This window comes from Geotrypetes seraphini, chromosome 2, assembly GCF_902459505.1.
Source record: "Geotrypetes seraphini chromosome 2, aGeoSer1.1, whole genome shotgun sequence".
Taxonomy (NCBI): domain Eukaryota; kingdom Metazoa; phylum Chordata; class Amphibia; order Gymnophiona; family Dermophiidae; genus Geotrypetes; species Geotrypetes seraphini.
Window position 1 is genome coordinate 503,136,422 of NC_047085.1, and position 19,714 is coordinate 503,156,135.

Consider the following 19,714-nt stretch of genomic DNA (forward strand, 5'->3'; position numbering starts at 1 on the left):
CAGCTCTCTTTCAATGTGAACCGCCCAGAAGTCTCACGACTATGGCGGTATAGAAGAATAAAGTTATTATTATTATTATTATATTGTAACCATCACAGAGACACGGTTCAGTGATTCCCATGGATGGGACGCAGATTCTTGAATTCAGTCGGATCAACTCCTCTGGCGCCAGTGCTGGGAGGGTCCAGGAGATGGCAGCAGTCAGAAGCAGCTCTCCCCGACCCCTCCCTCCCTCTCTCCTGTTTCCCTTCACTCCTCTTTCTTTGTGCCTGAAGCCATTAGGAGAAAAGCTGAGCCCTGCACTGAGCCAACAAAGCCGGGGCTGCAAATCGTGCTTGGGGAGAAGGGCAGGAGGATGGCCGCAGGGCTGTCCGCTCAGCAGGTAGGAGAGTGGCAGGAGGTGATGCAGTGCCAGGCGATGCCATGGGGCGAGCAGAAGAGGAAAGGAGCCTGGCACTGCTCAATCCCTCCCTGGGGTGCCAGAAAAGAAAAAAAAAAAAAAAATCTTCTCTTTCTTCCCTGCAGCCCCTCAAACCCTTCGAGAGCCGGAGCCAGGTCAGGTTTTCAGGATCTCCACGAGATGGGTTTGCATGCACCGCCTCCTTGAGATGCAAATCTATCTCATGCATATTTATTGTGGCGATAATAATAATAATAATAACTTTATTCTTGTATACCGCATTACCATGGACGTTCTATGCGGTTAACAGAAGAAGAGACTTAACAGAAGAAGAGACTTAACAGAAGAAGTTACAATTTCGTTAAAGTTACATTCACATTTTGGGCAATGCATTTTGTCAATCAAGTTGAATTTACATTTTGGACGATACATTTATGGAGAAGTTAATTTTTGAAGGTAGGTAATATATTGGGAGTAGTTATGTTTGCTATGAGTTACATACAGCAGAGTTACAAATAGAAGTGTTACATACGGCGGTAAAGAGTCTGGGGGAGAGTCGAGGTCAGAGGAGGAGGAGGGAGGAGAGGAGAACGTTCAGGGGAATTTGTCAAAAAGGTAGGTTTTAGTTAGCTTCCTGAAAGTTTGATAGGGGGGGGGGGGGGGAGTTGGAGATGAGAGTGGAGAGGCATTTGTTCCATTTGCCTGCTTGGAATGCTAGGGATCGTTCGAGGAATTTTTTGTAGAGGCAGCCCTTCGGGGATGGAAAAGAAAGCAGGTAGGTATTTCGAGTATGAGAGGGACCTGCAATTTCGAGGTGCTCAGATAAGTAAGTTGGAGAAGAGCCTGCTAAGGTTTTGGAGCAGAGGCAGGCGAATTTAAAGAAGATTCTTGCCTCCACCGGCAGCCAGTGGAGTTTGCTGTAATAGGGGCTGACGTGGTCATATTTTTTGAGGCCGAAAATGAGGCGGACAGCGGCATTTTGTACTATTCTAAGACGTTTGATGGTGTTTTTATAGGCTCCCAGGTATATGATATTACAGTAGTCCAGTATGCTTAGGATTAGTGATTGGACCAGTAAACGGAAGGAGAGGTGGTCGAAGTAGTGTTTGATGGTGCAAAGTTTCCAGAGGGAACAGAAGCATTTTTTGACCTGGGCACTGGTGTGGGCTTCGAAGGTCAAGCTTCTATCTAGGATGACTCCGAGTATTTTTATGGTGGGGTTGATGGGGCATTCTAGGCCGTTCAGTTTCAGGGAAGTGTTTGTTATTTTATGGGTAGGGCTTGCCAGGAAGATTTTGGTTTTTTCTGTGTTTAATTTTAGTTTAAATTGTGAGGTCCATTGTTCTAGCTTGGTGAGGATAGAGGAGGTGAGTTGTTCCGTCTGTTGGGTGAATGAAGTTAGGGGGATGATTATGGTGATGTCATCGGCGTATATGAATGATTTAAGGTTTAGGTCGTGCTAGAGGGGCCAAGTAAATGTTGAAAAGGGAGGGGGATAATGGGGAGCCTTGTGGGACTCCGCAGGAGTTACGCCATTGATGGGAGAAGGTTCCGTTGCTGTGGACCTGATAAGTACATAAGTACATAAGTAGTCGCCTCCGCCGGGGCAGACCAGAGGTCCATCCAGCCCAGCGGTCCGCTCACGCGGCGGTTGGTTAGGAAGCTTGAGAACCAGTTAAGTACTTGGCCGAAGATGCCGATGGAGTCGAGGCAGCGGAGCATGATGTCGTGGTCGACCAGGTCGAAAGCACTGCTTAGGTCGAATTGGAGTACGAGGGCGCTTTTGCCCAGTGAGAATAGGTGGAGGAGGTAATTGATTAGAGCAGCTATGACCGTTTCTGTGCTGTGGTTTGAGCGGAAGCCGGATTGAGAATCATGAAGGATGTTGAACTTTTCTAGGTAGTTCGTGAGGTCATGGTTAATGAGGCCTTCTATGAGTTTCTGGAAGAGTGGAATGTTAGCGATGGGTCTATAGTTGGCTGCGGAGGAGATGGATTCTTTGTTGTTTTTGAGGCGGGGGGATATGAGAATGTGTCCGAGTTCAGTCGGGAAGAGACCGGTGGACAGGCATAGTGTGACCCAATTGAAGAGTTCGGCTTTGAATTGGGGGGGGGGGGCGGATTTAATGATGGCAGGTGGGCAGTTGTCTAATAGGCAGTTGGAGTTGGCGTATTTTGAGAAGAGTTTGAGGAAAAGGCTCCAGTCTGGGCTTTCAAAGGAGCTCCAGGTCATGTCGGCCCTTGAACCTGTTGTGTCTATTGCTGGGAGGTTAAATATTGTCTCGGTGTTGGGAGTTGTAAGGGATGATCCTGAAAACCTGGCCTGGATCCGGCTCTCGAGGACCGGAATTGCCTACCCCTGGCCTAGTGGATAGGGCTGCAGCCTTAGCACCCTGCGGTTGCAGGTTCGAGTCCAGCGCTGCTCTCTGTGACCCCATGGTAAGTCACTAACACTTCCTTGCCCCAGGTGCATTAGTCAGAATGTGAGCCCACCAGGACAGATAGGGAGAAATACTCGAGTACCTTATAAGTTATTACAGTCAAGCCTCGGTTTGCGAGTGTTTTGCAAGACGAGCAAAAAACTCTTGCAAATCATGCCTCGCAAGCCGAGTATTGGCTCGATTTGCGAGCCCCCACCCCCGAGAACCAGCATCGCCCGCCCAAACCCTTAGCATGATCTGGCACCGGCACGCAGCACCAACCCACAGGTCGTGCCGGAAGATTCTAATGAGATTCTCGGAGAGAGCGGGAGCCAGAAGGCCTTGAGCATGAGCAGTTGCTCAAGGCCCAGCCCAGCAGAGATCAGCAGCAAGCGGCAGGCTCTACCGCAGGGGTGTCAAAGTCCCTCCTCGAGGGCCGCAAACCAGTTGGGATTTCAGGATTTCCCCAATGAATATGCATGAGATCTATTCATTAGGAAAATCCTGAAAACCCGACTGGATTGCAACCATCGAGGAGGGACTCTACCAGCACCAGCACTGAATCTGAGACCTTTTTACTTTCTGCAAATGCTCTACCGGCACCAGCACATCCTGTGGGTTGGTGTTGTGTGCCAGTGCCAGATCGCGGTAAGGGTTTGGGCGGGGGGGGGCGATGCAGGTTCTCCGGGGTGGGGTGGAAGTGCACCAGTGGCCTTGAGGGTGGGGGGTGGGTCTTTATGGGATGTGGTGGGGTGGGGTGGAAGCGAGCAGTGCCAGTGGCCTTGTGAAGGGGGGGGATGTGGAACGAATCAAGTGAGTTTCCCTTACTTTCTATGGGGAAACTTGCTTTGATATACGAGCACTTTGGTTTACGAGCATGCTTCTGGAACGAATTATGCTCGCAAACCAAGGTACTTATATTCTGCCAATTCCCATAAATAGGTTCAAAGCAGATAGCAAATAATTTTGACCATGCATTATCCTAACTAAGCCAAATTGTACAATAGGAACTTTAAAAAAATACAAATCAAATAGATCTCAATTGTATAGGAAGTGAACACCAAGCAGAATCTGCTTCCCAGTCTGCAGCCCTCCTGCTCTCTGGTGCTTTTCCCTTCTCCCTGACTGACCCCAGCCTTCCGCTCTCCTCCCTCTTGCTTCCCTTTCTTTCTGATCTCAGCCTCACGTACAGATTTCAGACGAGAACATTAATGTCTGGGATGTGTTCTCTTTTCTTAATTGAAAAAATACATTTAAAAATGTTCCGTTTCCAAACAGGTGCAAAGTGATGTAAAGATGATGAGGAAGAGTCCCTTATTAAACGTTCAGCCAGCGGCGGTCAATGTTTTTCTGGCCACTACTGGGCTTATTCCTGGATATTCAGGACCAGGCCGTGTCTGAGCACCGGCATTAAATAGCCAGATTTATGTGACCAGTTGTCTCTTATCTGGTTAACTGCAATATTCATCAGCTAAACAACACTGGATAAAATTATGTGGCCCATTTTGAACTATTAATTTAGATGGTTTAAGTGCTAAATATTGGCATGTCTAGTTCAATGTCTAATAGTCCAGAACGCTAGGGTTATGATTCTGAGCCCTCAAGTTGCTTGCAGAATGAAATCACTCGTCTTTCATCTCCACCTCCTTCCCAGTAAGCATGCTCCTGCCCACTCAGATTTTTCTGCGTTTCTGCGGTATTATTATTTTTGGGGGGTTTTCCTGTTGTTTAAATTGGAAGCCCAGAGGTTTCCTCCTGTTAGGACCCCTGCCTGGGAGAAGATGCAGACTTGAATGGCAGAAGTCTGCTGTTAGCAGGATCAGGCCCGGGGGACACCTGTCTAGCCATCCTGCTGTTATATTTTTGGAACTCGAGGACCGTGCCCTGAGTAGCTAGTCGCATCCCTACTTTAGAAAGAATCGGTAGGGGGGATGCCTACTCCATCTTGACACTGGATGTTCCCACCACCTCATAGATGACAGCAGGAGGGATACCTCTCCAAAATGAAGGACCTCCTTCTTCCTGGTACATTCTGGGATGCATGGGTTGGGGCCTAAGGCCCTGTTTGGCTCAGATGCCTAAGGCCCTTCACAGGGGAGGGGCCAGGCATCTGAGCCAATCAGGGCCTTAGGCTCCTCCCTTGGTATCCTAGGATACACAGTGAGGAGCCTAAGGCCCTGATTGGCTCAGATGCCTAAGGCCCCTCCCCTGGTTCACCGGTCTCAACCAGCTAATGTCAGCACGCTGGTCTCTCCACAGATCCTCTGGTCACTGGTCGCTCCCTGAGGACTCTCCCTTGCCCCTCAGGCATTCTCTTTCTATGAGCACGCTCCATGCCCTCTCACTAGCCCTCCCCTGATCGTCAAGTTTGAGGGCTCTCTATCCCTCCAAGCTTTACCAGGTAGATTCTCGACAATAGTTGCCTAACTGGTAGATGGCTAAGGCTTGGATGTAGACACCTACACGGAGGCACTACCAGCAAATTGGTATGATTAAGGGCGGATTTGGAGCATAGTTTGGACATGGATTGAGTTAGTCGCTGGTATTTTAGGCCAAGAAAACCCTAGCCTAATATACTGGTGGGCAAAGATATTCACGCCTACCTGTGTCTAATTTGTGATTCTACAAATGGCGCCTAACTTTGAATGACACACGTTAGACACGGTTTTACTAGACGGCATTGCATGCACCCAGGCTAGACTTACAAACCCTGGAGTACATAGAGAAAACTGAGTCTAGGGCCACAGATTAGGAAACAAATCTCTGTTTCCGAGGTCTTGGACTCAATTTTTCCACGATATAATATTAGGAGAATAAAGTCATCTGAACTCTAATGCATTCTGGGCCCCCTCACATGTAACTGAGTTTGTTTCCGGTTTGTGTTTCAGATGCCAGTGACGTTTGAGGATATCACTGTCTCCTTCTCCCAGGAGCAGTGGGACTATTTGGATGAAGGGCAGAAGGAGCTTTACAGGGAGGTGATGAAGGAGAATTACGAGATCCTGATCTCACTAGGTAAGAATTGCATTAGCTGCATTTTTAGCAGACACGGGGGTAGATATAATAAAAGTAATTTGAGACATTTTCCTCTACCTCCTTTAGTCCAGAATTGTCCAAGTATGATCATGCTCTGTCTCAAGCCTGCTTTTCTAGCTGAGGATAGCATGTTAGTGCCAGGATTGAGGAACAAGTTTAACATTTATTTGAGTTTTGATATACCACTCATTATATTACTGAGCGGTGTACAATCTAATCTGAATTTCTGTATCACACTTATCCAGAATAGGTTCAAAGCAATTTACAAACAAGAGGCCCGTATATTATTTTGGGGAATTACAATGGCAGTGACATTTTGGTTACACATTTTTTTTTTTTTTTTTTTAGATTTACAATAGTGAGTAGGGAAGGTCTGACATGTAAATTGAAATTTGGGGGAGGCTTTTCATGGTGTATATACAGTGTCCGAGATAATATATTGGTGTGATAAACGGTGATGGTTTTCTTGAGATGACAACGGTGATTAAGTTACAGGTTGACGAGGTCTGTCATACAGGTAGGTTTTCAGGGTTTTTTTTGAAAGCTGAGGTAGTTCGGTTCAGTGGTAATGGTTGTTGGGAGACCGTTCCATGTTCTGATGGTTGTATAGGTAAATAGGGAGTTATAGATTCCTTTGGATGAAGGAAGCATTGGTAGGTTTGTGCAATGGATCCTGGATGATGAAAAGTGTGATTTCGAGAAGAGTTGACTTATTTTCTCTGAGGTGTCAGCATGTAGGGTATGGAACATAGAAACATGCCCTTTAGGGAGTGTGTCAAAAACTATATTTCCTTCTGATATCACGGGGGTATTACTAGTAAAAACTAGGGAAAGTCAGAAATTGCTTTAGTCAAAAATGCGAACTGACTTTGCTGTTACAATAGTAACCTATCTATGGTGTGATCAAGATTTTTTCCAGGTTACTCAGAGGCATGAAACTCTACAAGGAAGGGGTGTACCCTCCCAAGAATAGAACAGAGTTCACTTTCCAATCATTGTAACTGTTTCAAGAAAGATCACACTTCAAGCTAGGATACAGATAAATAAAGAATGTATCACCATTTTTCAATGCTTCAATGTGTCATGGCTTTCTTTTCTTCATGAATAGTATTAAGTTAACTTCACTGAAACTGGGTAAGTTGTAAAATAATAACTTAACTTTATGAAGGGTTCGGGGTCCCAACGTGGCCCCCGTTTCGCTTTCTTCCTCAGGAGACCCAATCATAAATTTGATAAAAGTCCTTTAAAACTCTGAATAATATTAGAATTGGTGATGTGTAATTGCTTCACTGCTGGAAATTGCTCTCTCTTCCCAAAGTTTATTCTCAAACTGCCAGTAGGGAGTGTGTGGCACAGTGGTTAGAACTACAGCCTCAGCACCCTAGGTTGCGAGTTCAAATCCCATTCTGCTCCTTGTTACCCTGGGCAAGTCACTCAATTACCCCAGGTACATTTTGAAGAGTGTGAGCCTACCGGGACAGATAAGAACATAAGATTTGCCGCTGCTGGGTCAGGCCAGTGGTCTATCGTGCCCAGCAGTCTGCTCACGCGGCGGTCCTTAGGTCAAGGACCAATGCCCTACTAGAGTCTAGCCCAGGGGTAGGGAACTCCGGTCCTCGAGAGCCGTATTCCAATCAGGTTTAAGGATTTCCCAATGAATCTGCATGAGATCTATTTGCATGCACTGCTTTCAATGCCTATTCATTGGGGAAATCCTGAAAACCCGACTGGAATCTGGCTCTCGAGGACCAGAGTTCCCTACCCCTGGTCTAGCCTTACCTGTTTGAGTACCTGAATGTAAAATACTTAGCTTATAAGTGGAATATAAATACTAAAATAAATGAATGAATGATGGCAGATAAAGGCCAAATGGTCCATCTAGTTTGCCCACTCAGACAGTCCTCACATCCCTACCATTCCCATCAGGATCTGCTCTAAACATAGACAAAACCGCCAAGGTTCTAGGAATGGTATTCGTCTCCACTTTCTCATACGGACCCCAAATCTCCAACTTACGGAGAAAAACCTTTTACAGCATGAAGCAACTAAGACTGATTCCGACCTTACTTCCACAATCACCACTTTGCCATCCTGGTCCAAATACTGGTCTTATCACAGCTAAACTACTGCAACTCGCTATACGCTGGCCTGAGCTCGTCTCTGCAACGCAAACTGCAAAATGATTCAAAACACAGCAATCGGGCCAATCTTTGAGCAAAAAAATACAACACTCTCAGAATATTATTAGAAACTGCACTGGTTACCTATACATGCATGAATCACATTCAGACTATCCTAACACTTGGGGGCTGCACATACTCGGGGTCTCCCCCCAAACCTAACACTTGCGGGGATGTACACAGCGCAGTCACATCCAGAGCAGTATGGCACAGAACACAAGTTTTATGAAGGTAATACGTGGGGGGTGGGAATGTTCAAGTGGAAATTGGCCTAGATCAGTGGTCTCAAACTCGGGGCTCGGGGGCCACATGCGGCCTGCCAGGTACTATTTTGCAGCCCGCGGTCTTTACTAGTGCTGCCCGCCCTTTTCAGCGCCCTCCGGCTTCCCCCCTGGCCTCCTGCTCTGACTTTCAGATAATTACCGCAGCCTGCAGAGAGGATCGCCGGTGCTGTAGCGTTCCTTGCAGGCTGCCATTGTCCTCAGCAGCACATTCCCTCTAACGCGATCCTGTCTCTGATGTTAGACGAGGGGCGGGACCGTGGCAGAGGGAATGTGCTGCGGAGGACGACGGCAGCCTGCAAGGAATGCTACAGCACCGGCGATCCTTTCTCAGGCGGAGGTAATTAGTTGAAACTAAGACTGGGAGGCCAGGGAGGAAGAAGGGGGGAACATGCAGGCCTTCGGGGGGGGGGGAGAAGATTTATAAACTATAAAGAATTTTACCTCATGCAAACTTGTCATTTCTTTAATAAGACATTAACTATTTTTTTCTGCGGCCCTCCAAGTACCTACAAATCCAAAGTGTGGCCCTGCAAAGGGTTTGAGTTTGAGATCACTGGCCTAGATGGTAATTGTCCAGGTTGGAATTGGTGGGTGGGAACAGTCTGACGGAAGCTGTCCGTGTCCATTCTGCCCCTCTTGCATCCAAGCTTTAGCTCGCTATTGGTTTTGGTTCCTGCTTAGACATTTAAGAAACTTGATAATTCTCCCCCGTCCTTCTGTTTTAACCTTTTGCGTATACTTTTATTAAACTTATTGTAGTTCTCCCTCCTCCCACTTTGCTTCCTGTATGTTTGTTTATGTCTCCGTCAGCGTGTTTTTGTGTCTGTTTTTTAGTGATTTTTTTTTACTTTGTTCAATTCTAAGTCTCTTAGGAACTAAAATGATAACAACTCCACTAGATTTGTGGGTCACTTATCCATACAATTCTGTATATTATTGTTTGTATGGACTTTCAGATGGCAACCGGGCACCACACCACCTCAGTTGCTAAACTCTTCGTCAGTCCAATCTTTATTAATCTTTTATTTTACTCTTTTTAACTTCTTTTTAACTTTTTCTTTGGATATACAAAATTATCATTTCTTTTTAATCATCGTATTAATTAGACAGAGGAACCTCACTTATCTTAATAGAAAAAAAAAAAAAAAGGAGGCTCAGGGGAGATATGATAGAGACCTTCAAGATCATGAGGGGCATAGAGAGGGTGGATAGGGACAGATTCTTCAGACTGAAGGGGACAACAGGTATGAGGGGGCACTCGGAGAAACTGAAGGGAGATAGGTTCAAGACAAATGCAAGGAAGTTTTTTTTCACCCAGAGGGTCGTGGACACTTGGAATGCGCTGCCGGAGGAAGTGGTCGGGCAGAGTACGGTACAGGGATTCAAACAGGGATTGGACGGATTCCTGAGGGACAAAGGGATCGTGGGATACTGAGAGAAGTATCCAGGAAATAAGTATAGAAACCCGACCAGGTCGTGCATGTGCAAAACCGGAGGGTTAGGACTTCGATGGGAAGATAGGACTTCAATGGGAAACCAGGGTGGCAAGGGGGCCCCTTCTGGTGATTCAGACAGGTGACCTGTTTGGGCCGCCGCGGGAGCGGACTGCTGGGAATGATGGACCTATGGTCTGACCCGGCGGAGGCACTGCTTATGTTCTTATGTTCTTATCAGTTCATACAAACAATAATATACAGAATTGTATATATAAGTGACCCACAAATCCAGTGGAGTTGTTATCTTAGTGAACAAAGTATTTGAATTTACAACAGGTGACTTTATTTATTTGTTTTTTAGTGATTACATGTCTTCTCAATTTTTACTGTACATCGCCTAGAAATAATGATATGCGATCAATCAAATTTTTAATAAACTTGAAACTTGATAAGCCTTCTCCTGTTATATAGGATGCTGGGCATCATAAAGAGGGGCATAACAACCAGGACGCGGGAAGTCATCATGCCATTGTATCGAGCGATGGTGCGTTCACATCTGGAATACTGCGTTCAGTATTGGTCGCCACACCTCAAGAAGGACATGGCGGTACTTGAGAGAGTCCAAAGGAGAGCAACGAAACTGGTAAAAGGGCTGGAACATTGCCCATACGCCGAGAGGTTGGATAGGCTGGGGCTCTTCTCTCTGGAAAAAAGGAGGCTCAGGGGAGATATGATAGAGACCTTCAAGATCATGAGGGGCATAGAGAGGGTGGATAGGGACAGATTCTTCAGACTGAAGGGGACAACAAGTACGAGGGGGCATTCGGAGAAACTGAAGGGAGATAGGTTCAAAACAAATGCAAGGAAGTTTTTTTTCACCCAAAGGGTCGTGGACACTTGGAATGCGCTACCGGAGGAAGTGATCAGGCAGAGTACGGTACAGGGATTCAAACAGGATTGGACGGATTCCTGAGGGATAAAGGGATCGTGGGATACTGAGAGAGGTGCTGGGATGTAACACAGGTATAGAAAGCTAACCAGGTAATAAGTATAGAAACCCAACAGGTCGTGCATGTGCAAGACCGGAGGGTTAGGACTACGATGGGAAGATAGGACTTCAATGAGAAACCAGGGTGGCAAGGGAGCCCCTTCTGGTGATTCAGACAGGTCGTGACCTGTTTGGGCCGCCGCGGGAGCGGACTGCTGGGCAGGATGGACCTATGGTCTGACCCGGCGGAGGCACTGCTTATGTTCTTTTGTTCTTATATGCTACACCCTGAGAATTACTCCTATTTATTTTCTAGGAATGCCAGAGAAATAAACATAATATATATATATACTAGTCTTTAAGCCCGTTACATTAACGGGTGCTAGAATAGATGTGTCTGTCTGTCTGTGTTTCTTTCTCTCTCTCTCCTTGGCCACTGTCTGTGTCCTTCTATCTTCCCCCCCTCCCCCAGCAAAACTGTCTGCCCCCCAGCACACCCGTCCACCCAAAGCAGCCCCCTTTCCCTCTCCCTGACTGTCTCTCCGTGGCCCCCTTCTGTATTCACCCCAGAGCAAAGCTGTTTGCCCCCAGCACAGACCTCCCCCCCCAAAGCAGCCTCCTTTCCCTAACTGTCTCTCCATGGCCCCTTCTGTCTTCCCCCCACAGCAAAAGCTGTCTGTCCCCAGCACACTTCCCCCCCCCCAAAGCAGCCCCCTTTCCCTCTCACTGTCTCTCCCCTTCTGTCATGGCCCCTTCTGTCTTCCCTTAGTGCCCCCCAGTGCCGCCTTCCATGTCCTTAATGTCCCATTCAATGTCCTTAGTGCCCTCAGTGCCTCCTTCCTATATCCTTAGTGCCCTCAGTGCCCCCAGTGCCTCCTTCCCGTGCCCTTAGTGCCCTTTCCTATGTCCTTAGTGCCCCCAGTGCCTCCTTCCAATGCCCCCCCTCAATGCCTTTTAGACTTTGTTCCACCCACACCCTCCCCCCGAAGCCAGCCTGCCTGCCTCCCATCCCCCTGTGCAGTAGAACCTTTAATTTCTACCACCCCCCCCATTCTCCCATACAGTAGAATTCGGCATTTGCAGCATGTTTCTATCTACCCCCCCCCCCCCCCGCCACTACCGCTGCCATGCAGCCGACCCCACTGACCCTCCCATCGTGAGACGAACACAAACCTCCGGCCTGCAGCAGCTCCACAGCACTCTAAACATTCTGCTTCGTGGCCTTCTACTGTCCTGATTTCCTCAGCAGTGAAAATCAAGACAGTAGAAGGCTGGAAGCAGAATGTTTAGAGTGCTGTGGAGCTGCTGCAGGCCGGAGGTTTGTGTTCATCTCGCGGTGGGAGGGTTAGATGGTAGGCTCAACCCGCCGGCCCGAATGGTAGCCGTGTAGACACCTCCTTGGGCAGCAAGGTTCGGACACGCACCGCCACGAGCACGGGGCTCTCGTCGACCCGGGGCTTCGGCGCCATTGACGGAGGGAAAGAGGCGCGAGGTGCGAGCCGCACATTCAAGGGAAAGCACGCCCGCTTCATCTTGTTTCTTCGGCAGCCGCCCCCTCCCCCGGAGCGACTCTGACCTCTACTGGGCCCTCCAGTAGCTCACACTCCCACATCCGTGCCCTCCCAGCAGGGAATTTTGAAAACAGCGGCGCGAGGTGGAGAGCAGGGAGGCTGTGGCGCACGTGTGCTTCCGCAACAGATCAGGGAACACGACTTTTGAGTGCGCATGCGCGGCCTAGCATTTTATTATATTAGATTTTTTTGTAATTCCTAGGCATAGATCATGAAAGCATGAATCCTGAAGTATTAGCAAGGATTAATCAAGAGGAACGGCTGAATGTCTGGGATCCAGAGAAATCGGGAGAGAGCGAAGTTGCCCATTTATACACAGGTGAGTACTAATAGCAGATATAACATAATACAGGTGAGCAATGATCAGCACTCGTACTTGGAAAGCAGAAGTATTAGAACATACCCAGGGCCTGAACTAAGAATCGTGAAAATTGTGCAAAGAAAATCCTAAGATCCACCAAACTGGAGCAGACTAAAGGTCCATCAAGCCCAGTATCTTTTCCCAACAGGGTCCAATCCAGGTCGCAAGTACCCAGCAGGATCCCAAAATGTAGGCAGATTCCATGGTGCCTACAACCAGGGATAGGTCTCCAATACTTCCCCCAACCTCCACAATATCCAACATCCCTCTCCACAAAATTACAAGTTGTTCCACATGCTCTCATATATTTCAAATCTGGCAAATTGTGGCCTCAGGTACCCCTCCTCCACCCTTAGTAATGTTCACTAGAGGTAGGGATACCGGTGTTTTTATTCCTCATTGGCCCACATTCTTTTATTACAGTTATTTAGGTACACTTTTTTTTTTTAAACTTTTTAACTTTTTTATCCACCATAATCTTTTTAGCATACTAAGCTAAGTATACAATTTATTTGAATACTAGTCATTAAGCCCATTACATTAACGGGTGCTAGAATACTGTTCACCCTCTATGTTGCCCCTTCCATTCACTGCCCTCTCTTCTCTTTCCATCCAGTGTCCGCCCCCTCTCTCTCTGTCCCATATGGCCTCTCTCCATCTCCTCTTTCCTTTTCCCTTGGTCTGGCATACCTTCCTCCTTCCCTCCATGCCCTGCCATCTGTTCTTCCCTCCAAGCCATTCTCTCCCCCTCTGCTCACTTTCCTCCTTCAACTACTTCATCGGGCAACAGCAGCATTCACAATTCATTGCTGTTGCTGGCTTCAGGTCTTCCTCTCTGGCGGGTCCTGTGTTCATGAAAACAGGAAGTAGGCAGGACCGGCCAGAGAGGAAGGCCTGAAGCCGCAACAGCAGCGAATTGTAAACGCTGCTGCTGCCTGAAGCACCCGAGGCAGACGTTTTTCTCCCCTCCCAGCCCAACCCCCGCTGACTCTGCGACCCTCCCGGCGAGATGACTTTAATAACAAACCTCCCTCCAGCGTTGGCAGCCGCAGCACGCTAAACCGGCTGGTTCGCGGCTTTCTTCTGCCGTTGAGTCTCTGTCGCGTCATTGATGACATCATTAGTGACGCGGCAGAGGGACTCAACTGCAGGAGAAAGTCGCGAAGCAGCCTGTTTAACGTGCTGCGACTGCCAACACTGGAGGGAGGTTTGTACCGGTATGTGCAGAAGCGATATGTATCTCCCCCTCCAGTACCTGTGCAGCACTTTGCTGCGGCGCATCCTCCCATCCTGAGTCTGTTTCTCCCGCTTTGTCTAGCCGCCGCATACGTACTCTGGCTACGGACCTACAGATCAGGGATTACAGATCACGCAGGTCTGAGTGCGCATGCGCGGCTAGCTTTTTATTATATAGGATGTTTAAGTAGAATAATCTCAAGGAAACTTCTAAAACTTCTAAAAAGATTATGGTGGATAAAAAAGTTAAAAAGTTTACTTAAATAACTGCAATAAAAGAACGTGGGCCAATGAGCAATAAAAACGCCAGTATCCCTACCTCTATTGAACATTACTAAGGGTGGAGGAGGGGTACCTGAGGCCACATTTTGCCAGATTTGAAATATATGAGAGCATGTGGAACAACTTGTAATTTTGTGGAGAGGGATGTTGGATATTGTGGAGGTTGGGTGAAGTATTGGAGACTTGTGTTGTATAACTCCCAGCCATTAATGAAACGGAGTTAAATAGCGCCATCTTTAGTGTGAATACAACCAGGGATAAGCAGCCATTTTCTTCTAGTCTGTCTGGTTAAGAGTGAGTCGTGGACTTTTCCTCCAGGAATACTAATTATCCATCCCTCGACACAGTGAAAGAGCTTGCTCAATATTTAGTGTGCTTGGCACTAGAGAATGACACGGTGGCAGTTAGATAACCACATAGCCTCTTACCAGCACTAGCAGAACATAGTTTGCAGTCACTCTGCCCTGAAAGAAGGCTGAGGAGCAAGAGCGTGAGTCTGAGAAAGTACAAGGCCTGGAAAACCTATAACGTTTTTAATATAACACAGAGGCCCTCCGCTATAAGGTTGGGTTGCACAGATTTCCTCCCTGTATGCCTCAGATCTCCAGTCTAAAGTGCAGATGAAGCTGTCGGATACTTCTGTGCTAGGGAGAGAAAATTTTTGACATGAAATTGTTCTTGCCCGCTCTCAGCTTGGCCTCCACATGCAGGAGGTTTTATTCCGCTAGCTGTTAGGATTAGGCTGAGCTGCTCCCGCCCAATGGCTACAGTGGGAAAACACACGTGCACATTGTATTCTTTCCAAAGACTTCTAGAACTGATGCTGGGGAGTTGTTCCTGCACAAGCTCTGCCTGGATTATGTCATCCAGCAAAAACCAAAAGGAATTGACCCCAAAATATCCACAAAGAAGAAAATCCAGAGAAAACCCAAAAAACTCTGTGGAGTGACGATGTTCCTAAATGGACTTTATTTGAAAGTGTCAAAGTTCCAAAGGTCCACTGAAATCATCCACATAAGAGCCTTAAAGGACCTAGTCCGCTAGGGATACCGGACCCAACACGGTCCGCGTTTCGACAAAAAGTCTTCTTCAGGGGTCCTATAAAGGTGAAACAATTGTGTGGTGAGCCGGAAGTGAGACACTGCTTGTGTTTGCAACATTCTAGAGCTCAGACTGTGATGTCATAATGCCTCATTCCACCAATGCCTAAGCTCCGTCCTCATCTGCACAAGCCTCAAACACTTTAAAATCCTAAGTAGCAAAAAACAAAAGGAACTGACCCCAAAATATCCACAAAGAAGAAAATCCAGAGAAAACCCAAAAAACTCTGTGGAGTGACGATGTTCCTAAATGGACTTTATTTGAAAGCGTCAAAGTTCCAAAGATACACTGAAATCATCCACATAAAAATAAATCATCCACATAAGAGCCTTAAAGGACCTAGTCCGCTAGGGATACAGGACCCAACACGGTCCGCGTTCACCACACAATTGTTTCCCACATACTCACCTTTATAGGACCCCTGAAGAAGACTTTTTGTCGAAACGCGGACCGTGTTGGGTCCGGTATCCCTAGCGGACTAGGTCCTTTAAGGCTCTTATGTGGATGATTTATTTTTATGTGGATGATTTCAGTGTACCTTTGGAACTTTGACACTTTCAAATAAAGTCCATTTAGGAACATCGTCACTCCACAGAGTTTTTTTTTGTTTTCTCTGGATTTTCTTCTTTGTGGATATTTTGGGGTCAGTTCCTTTTGTTTTTTGCTACTTAGGATTTTGCTTTCTCTGCTTTCTCTGGATTATGTCATCCAACAGTAAAAAAAAATAATCCTGCTGTCCTCAGAAAACAACTGTTTTTCCTGACTATTCAACTATCATAATATCTGTGTTCTCTTTTTTTTTTTAATCTAGAAAAAGATGAACCCAGAAACCGTAATAGAGAAATACACCATTGGAAGATTATTGAGAAGTCAAAAGGGGAAAAGATAACAGAAGAAAGGGGAAAATATCAGTGGATTTCGGAAAATAAAGAAGAAAATTCACCAGCAGGCTCAGCTCTGTGTGGGCAAAGTACCAGTATTCTCAGACACACAGGAGAAGAGCAGAGAAACCACCTGGGAGGTGAAAGATACTTCTGTGATGTTTGTGAGCTATTTCACTGTGGTTGCGTAACACTGAAATCACAGCAGCAATCTGACAGGGAGGAGAGACCAGCTACGTATGCAGACAGTGTAAAAACCTTCTGTCAGAAGGGACAATGGAAAACATGCACAGGAGAGACGCATTTTACAAGCTCTGAGGCTAGGAAAAGTTTCAGTAGGAAGAAAGAGCTAATGCAACAGAAGAAAAATGATAAAGAAACTAGAATGTGCATAAGTATGGAATATGGAAAAAGCTGTATTGATAAAGCAAACACGATACACCACCGGACAAACAATACTGAGGAGAAAACATCTTCAAGCCCTAATTCTGAGAAAAACTTCAATCAGGGAGAAAATTTCACAAGAGCTGCAACATTCTGTCCAGGAGAGAGACCTGTTGTAGGTGCATTTACTGAGCATGGTAAAGGGTTCACTGAGAAGGATAGCCACATGGCTCAAGAGAGAATCCAGAGCGATGTGAAACCATTTACAACTACAGAGTGTTTTGAAAACTTCAGAGAGCAACAAGAACTCACTCCATACCGTATAATCCAAACTGGAGTGAAACGATTTACTTATCCTTACTGTAGTAAGAGCTTCAGAGATAAGGGATACCTCACAGTGCACCAGCAAAGCCATACAGGAGTAAAAGAATTTACTTATAATGAGTGTGATAAAAATTTTATGGATAGAGGGCACATTAAAACACACCTGAAAAGCCACACAGAGGAGAAACTATATACATGTACTGAGTGTGGTAAAAGCTTCAGTTTTAAGGGAAGGCTCACAATGCACCAGAAAATCCACACAGGAGTAAAACCATTTATTTGTACTGAGTGTGGTAAAAGCTTTAAGAATAAGGGACATCTTACCAGACACCAGGTAATCCACACTGGAGTGAAACCATTCACTTGTACTGAGTGTGGTAAAAGCTTCCGGGAGAAGGGGAACCTCATAGTACATCAGGAGATCCATACAGGAGTTAAATCATATGGATGTACCAAGTGTGGCAAAAGCTTTGGTCTAAAGGGAAAGCTCATAGTACACCAGAGAATACATAGCGGAGTGAAACCATTTACTTGTTCTGAGTGTAATAAAAGCTTCAGGGAAAACAGGAACCTCAGAATGCACCAGAAAATACACACAGGAGTGAAACCATTTACTTGTTCTGAGTGTGGTAAAAGCTTCAGGAAGAAGGGTCATCTCACAACACACCAGGTAATCCATTTTGGAGTGAAGCAATTCACTTGTATTGAATGTGGTAAAAGCTTTAGGGGCAAGGAAAACTACTCACGACATCAGAAAATTCACACAGGGGTAAAATTATATACATGTAGTAAGTGTGGCAAAAGCTTCACTTTTAAGGCATACCTTACAATTCACCAGAGAATTCACTCTGGGGAGAAACCCTTTTCTTGTACTGAGTGTGGCAGAAGCTTCCGGGAGAAACAGTACCTTAAAAGGCATCGGAAAATACACACTGAGGTGAAACCATTCACTTGTACTGAGTGCGGTAAATGCTTCAGGGAGAAACAGTGTCTTACAAGGCACCAGAAAATCCATGGAGGGAAACCGTTCACTTGTATTGAGTGTGGTAAAAGCTTTGGTTTTAAGGCAAAACTCACAATACACCAGAGACTCCACACAGGAGTAAAACCATATACATGTACTGAGTGTGGTAAAAGCTTTAGGAACAGGGAGTATCTCACAATGCACCTGAAAATTCATTCAGAGGTAAAACCGTATTCATGTACTGAGTGTGGTAAAAGCTTCAGGACTAGAGGACATCTGACAACACACCAAGTAATCCATACTGGCGTGAAACCATTCACTTGTAATGAGTGTGGTAAAAGCTTCAGGGAAAAGGGGAACCTGAGAACGCATCAGAGAATCCACACAGGAGTAAAACCTTTCACATGTACAGAGTGTGGTAAAAACTTTAGGTTTAAAGGGAACCTTACAACGCACCAGAGAATCCATTTGTACTGAGTAGTAAGAGCTACTGGCAGAAACAGTACCTTACAAGGCACCGGAAAAATCTACACTGAAGTAAAACCATTTTCTTCTACCGAGTGTGGTAAAAGTTTTGGTCTTAAGGCAAAGTTCACACTACACAGGAGTGAAATTGTATACATGTGCTAAGTGTGGTAAAAAAATTTACTTTTAAGATATACCTCAGAATTCAGAAAATCCACATGGGAGAAACTATTTTCTTGTAGTGAGTGTGTAAAAGCTTCAGAACCAAACTGAGTGCCAGGAAACTGAATATAGCGATGAAAGAGAAAATCGCCAGAATGGCCTTAATTATAAAGGTGTCAGTCTCAAGTGAGATTTTGAGGAAGGGCTCCCAGCACGCCAGTGCCTGTAGTTCTGAGACTCTTCTCACAGACGTAATGGCCATGTGGAAAGCTGTTTTTCCAGAAAGATCCATCAAGAATACCTCTTGCATAGGATCAAACGGACTGAATCTGTGCAAAACCATATTAAGGTCCCAGAATGGAAATGGCTGTTTCACCAGTGGTCTGAATCTTAGCACTCCTTTCAGGAATCTATATCTGGATGAGAAGCCAGGGGAGCTTTGCTTTCACAGACTCTGAAGCGCAACAGGCCTGCCCCTTGGACCCTGAATGACGCCACTGCTTGGAGGAAAGCCAATACCACCGCGATTGGAGCCCTGACCAGCTCCACCTTCTCTTTCATGCACCGGTGCTGAAATGTCTCCCATGCCTTGGTGTAAGTGGCGATCATCGTGAGCATTTTGACTCTGAGGAGAAGAGCAATGACTACCTCAGAGTATCCTCTTGGCGCTAACACCTTGCGCTCAAGAGCCATGCCATTGGACTGAAGCGATCCGGCAGAGACTGCCTCGTTTGTGTTTTGATGTGCAGTGCTGCATATGTCTAGTAGCGCTGTAGAAATGAGTTGTAGTAGTAGAAGCTGCCTGAATGCTCAGTGACATCACAATGCATCTGGGTCATACCCAGAATTCTTGATGACATCATAATGCAGCTGTATACGGTTACCCCACCTGAGCAGTATATTGATGCACCTTCTTGCCCAGTTTGTCTGTCTTGACTAGACTGTAAGTTCTTTTGAGCAGGGACTGTCTCTCCTATGATTTGATGTACAGCGCTGTGTCTAGTAGTGCTATAGAACTGATCAGTAGTCCCGTGTTTCCCCGAAAATAAGCCCTAGCAGGATTTTTGGGGCAGGTCTTAATATAAGCCTTACCCGAAAAATAAGCCCTAGTCCCAGGATTCGTCGGCAGTTTCCCTTCCCTCCCTCCAATCCCTTGTGTAGCAGAACCCTTGAGCAAGCACTGCCCCCTGAGAACCCGCCCCCACCACGAAGCCAAACCCCCATCCTCCCCTCCCTCCCA

General features: G+C 46.3%; 1 protein-coding gene across 3 annotated transcripts; it reads left to right on the plus strand.

Annotated features, from left to right (window-relative positions):
• The first annotated feature begins 270 nt into the window (after window positions 1–270).
• Window positions 271–19,491, plus strand: LOC117354512 (oocyte zinc finger protein XlCOF6-like). 3 transcript variants are annotated; one of them, XM_033932179.1, is made up of 4 exons: window positions 271–382; window positions 5,708–5,834; window positions 12,517–12,633; window positions 16,106–19,491. In XM_033932179.1, exons 1-4 carry the CDS (start codon window positions 356–358, stop codon window positions 18,322–18,324), a joined length of 2,490 nt encoding a protein of 829 aa, XP_033788070.1. In that variant the 5' UTR covers window positions 271–355; the 3' UTR covers window positions 18,325–19,491. The 3 variants fall into 3 exon arrangements, with proteins under 3 accessions (XP_033788070.1, XP_033788071.1, XP_033788072.1); XM_033932180.1 differs by lacking the exon at window positions 271–382 and adding an exon at window positions 785–856; XM_033932181.1 differs by lacking the exons at window positions 271–382; window positions 5,708–5,834 and adding an exon at window positions 10,342–10,398.
• The last annotated feature ends 223 nt before the right edge of the window (window positions 19,492–19,714 follow it).

Excerpts from the sequence above, each read along its gene's own strand:
- LOC117354512 (XM_033932179.1), top strand. The coding sequence starts at position 356 with ATGGCCGCAGGGCTGTCCGCTCAGCAG. Across the intron at positions 383-5,707 it reads CAGGGCTGTCCGCTCAGCAG|ATGCCAGTGACGTTTGAGGA; the intron begins GTAGGAGAGTGG and ends TTTGTGTTTCAG. Across the intron at positions 12,634-16,105 it reads AGTTGCCCATTTATACACAG|AAAAAGATGAACCCAGAAAC; the intron begins GTGAGTACTAAT and ends TTTTTAATCTAG.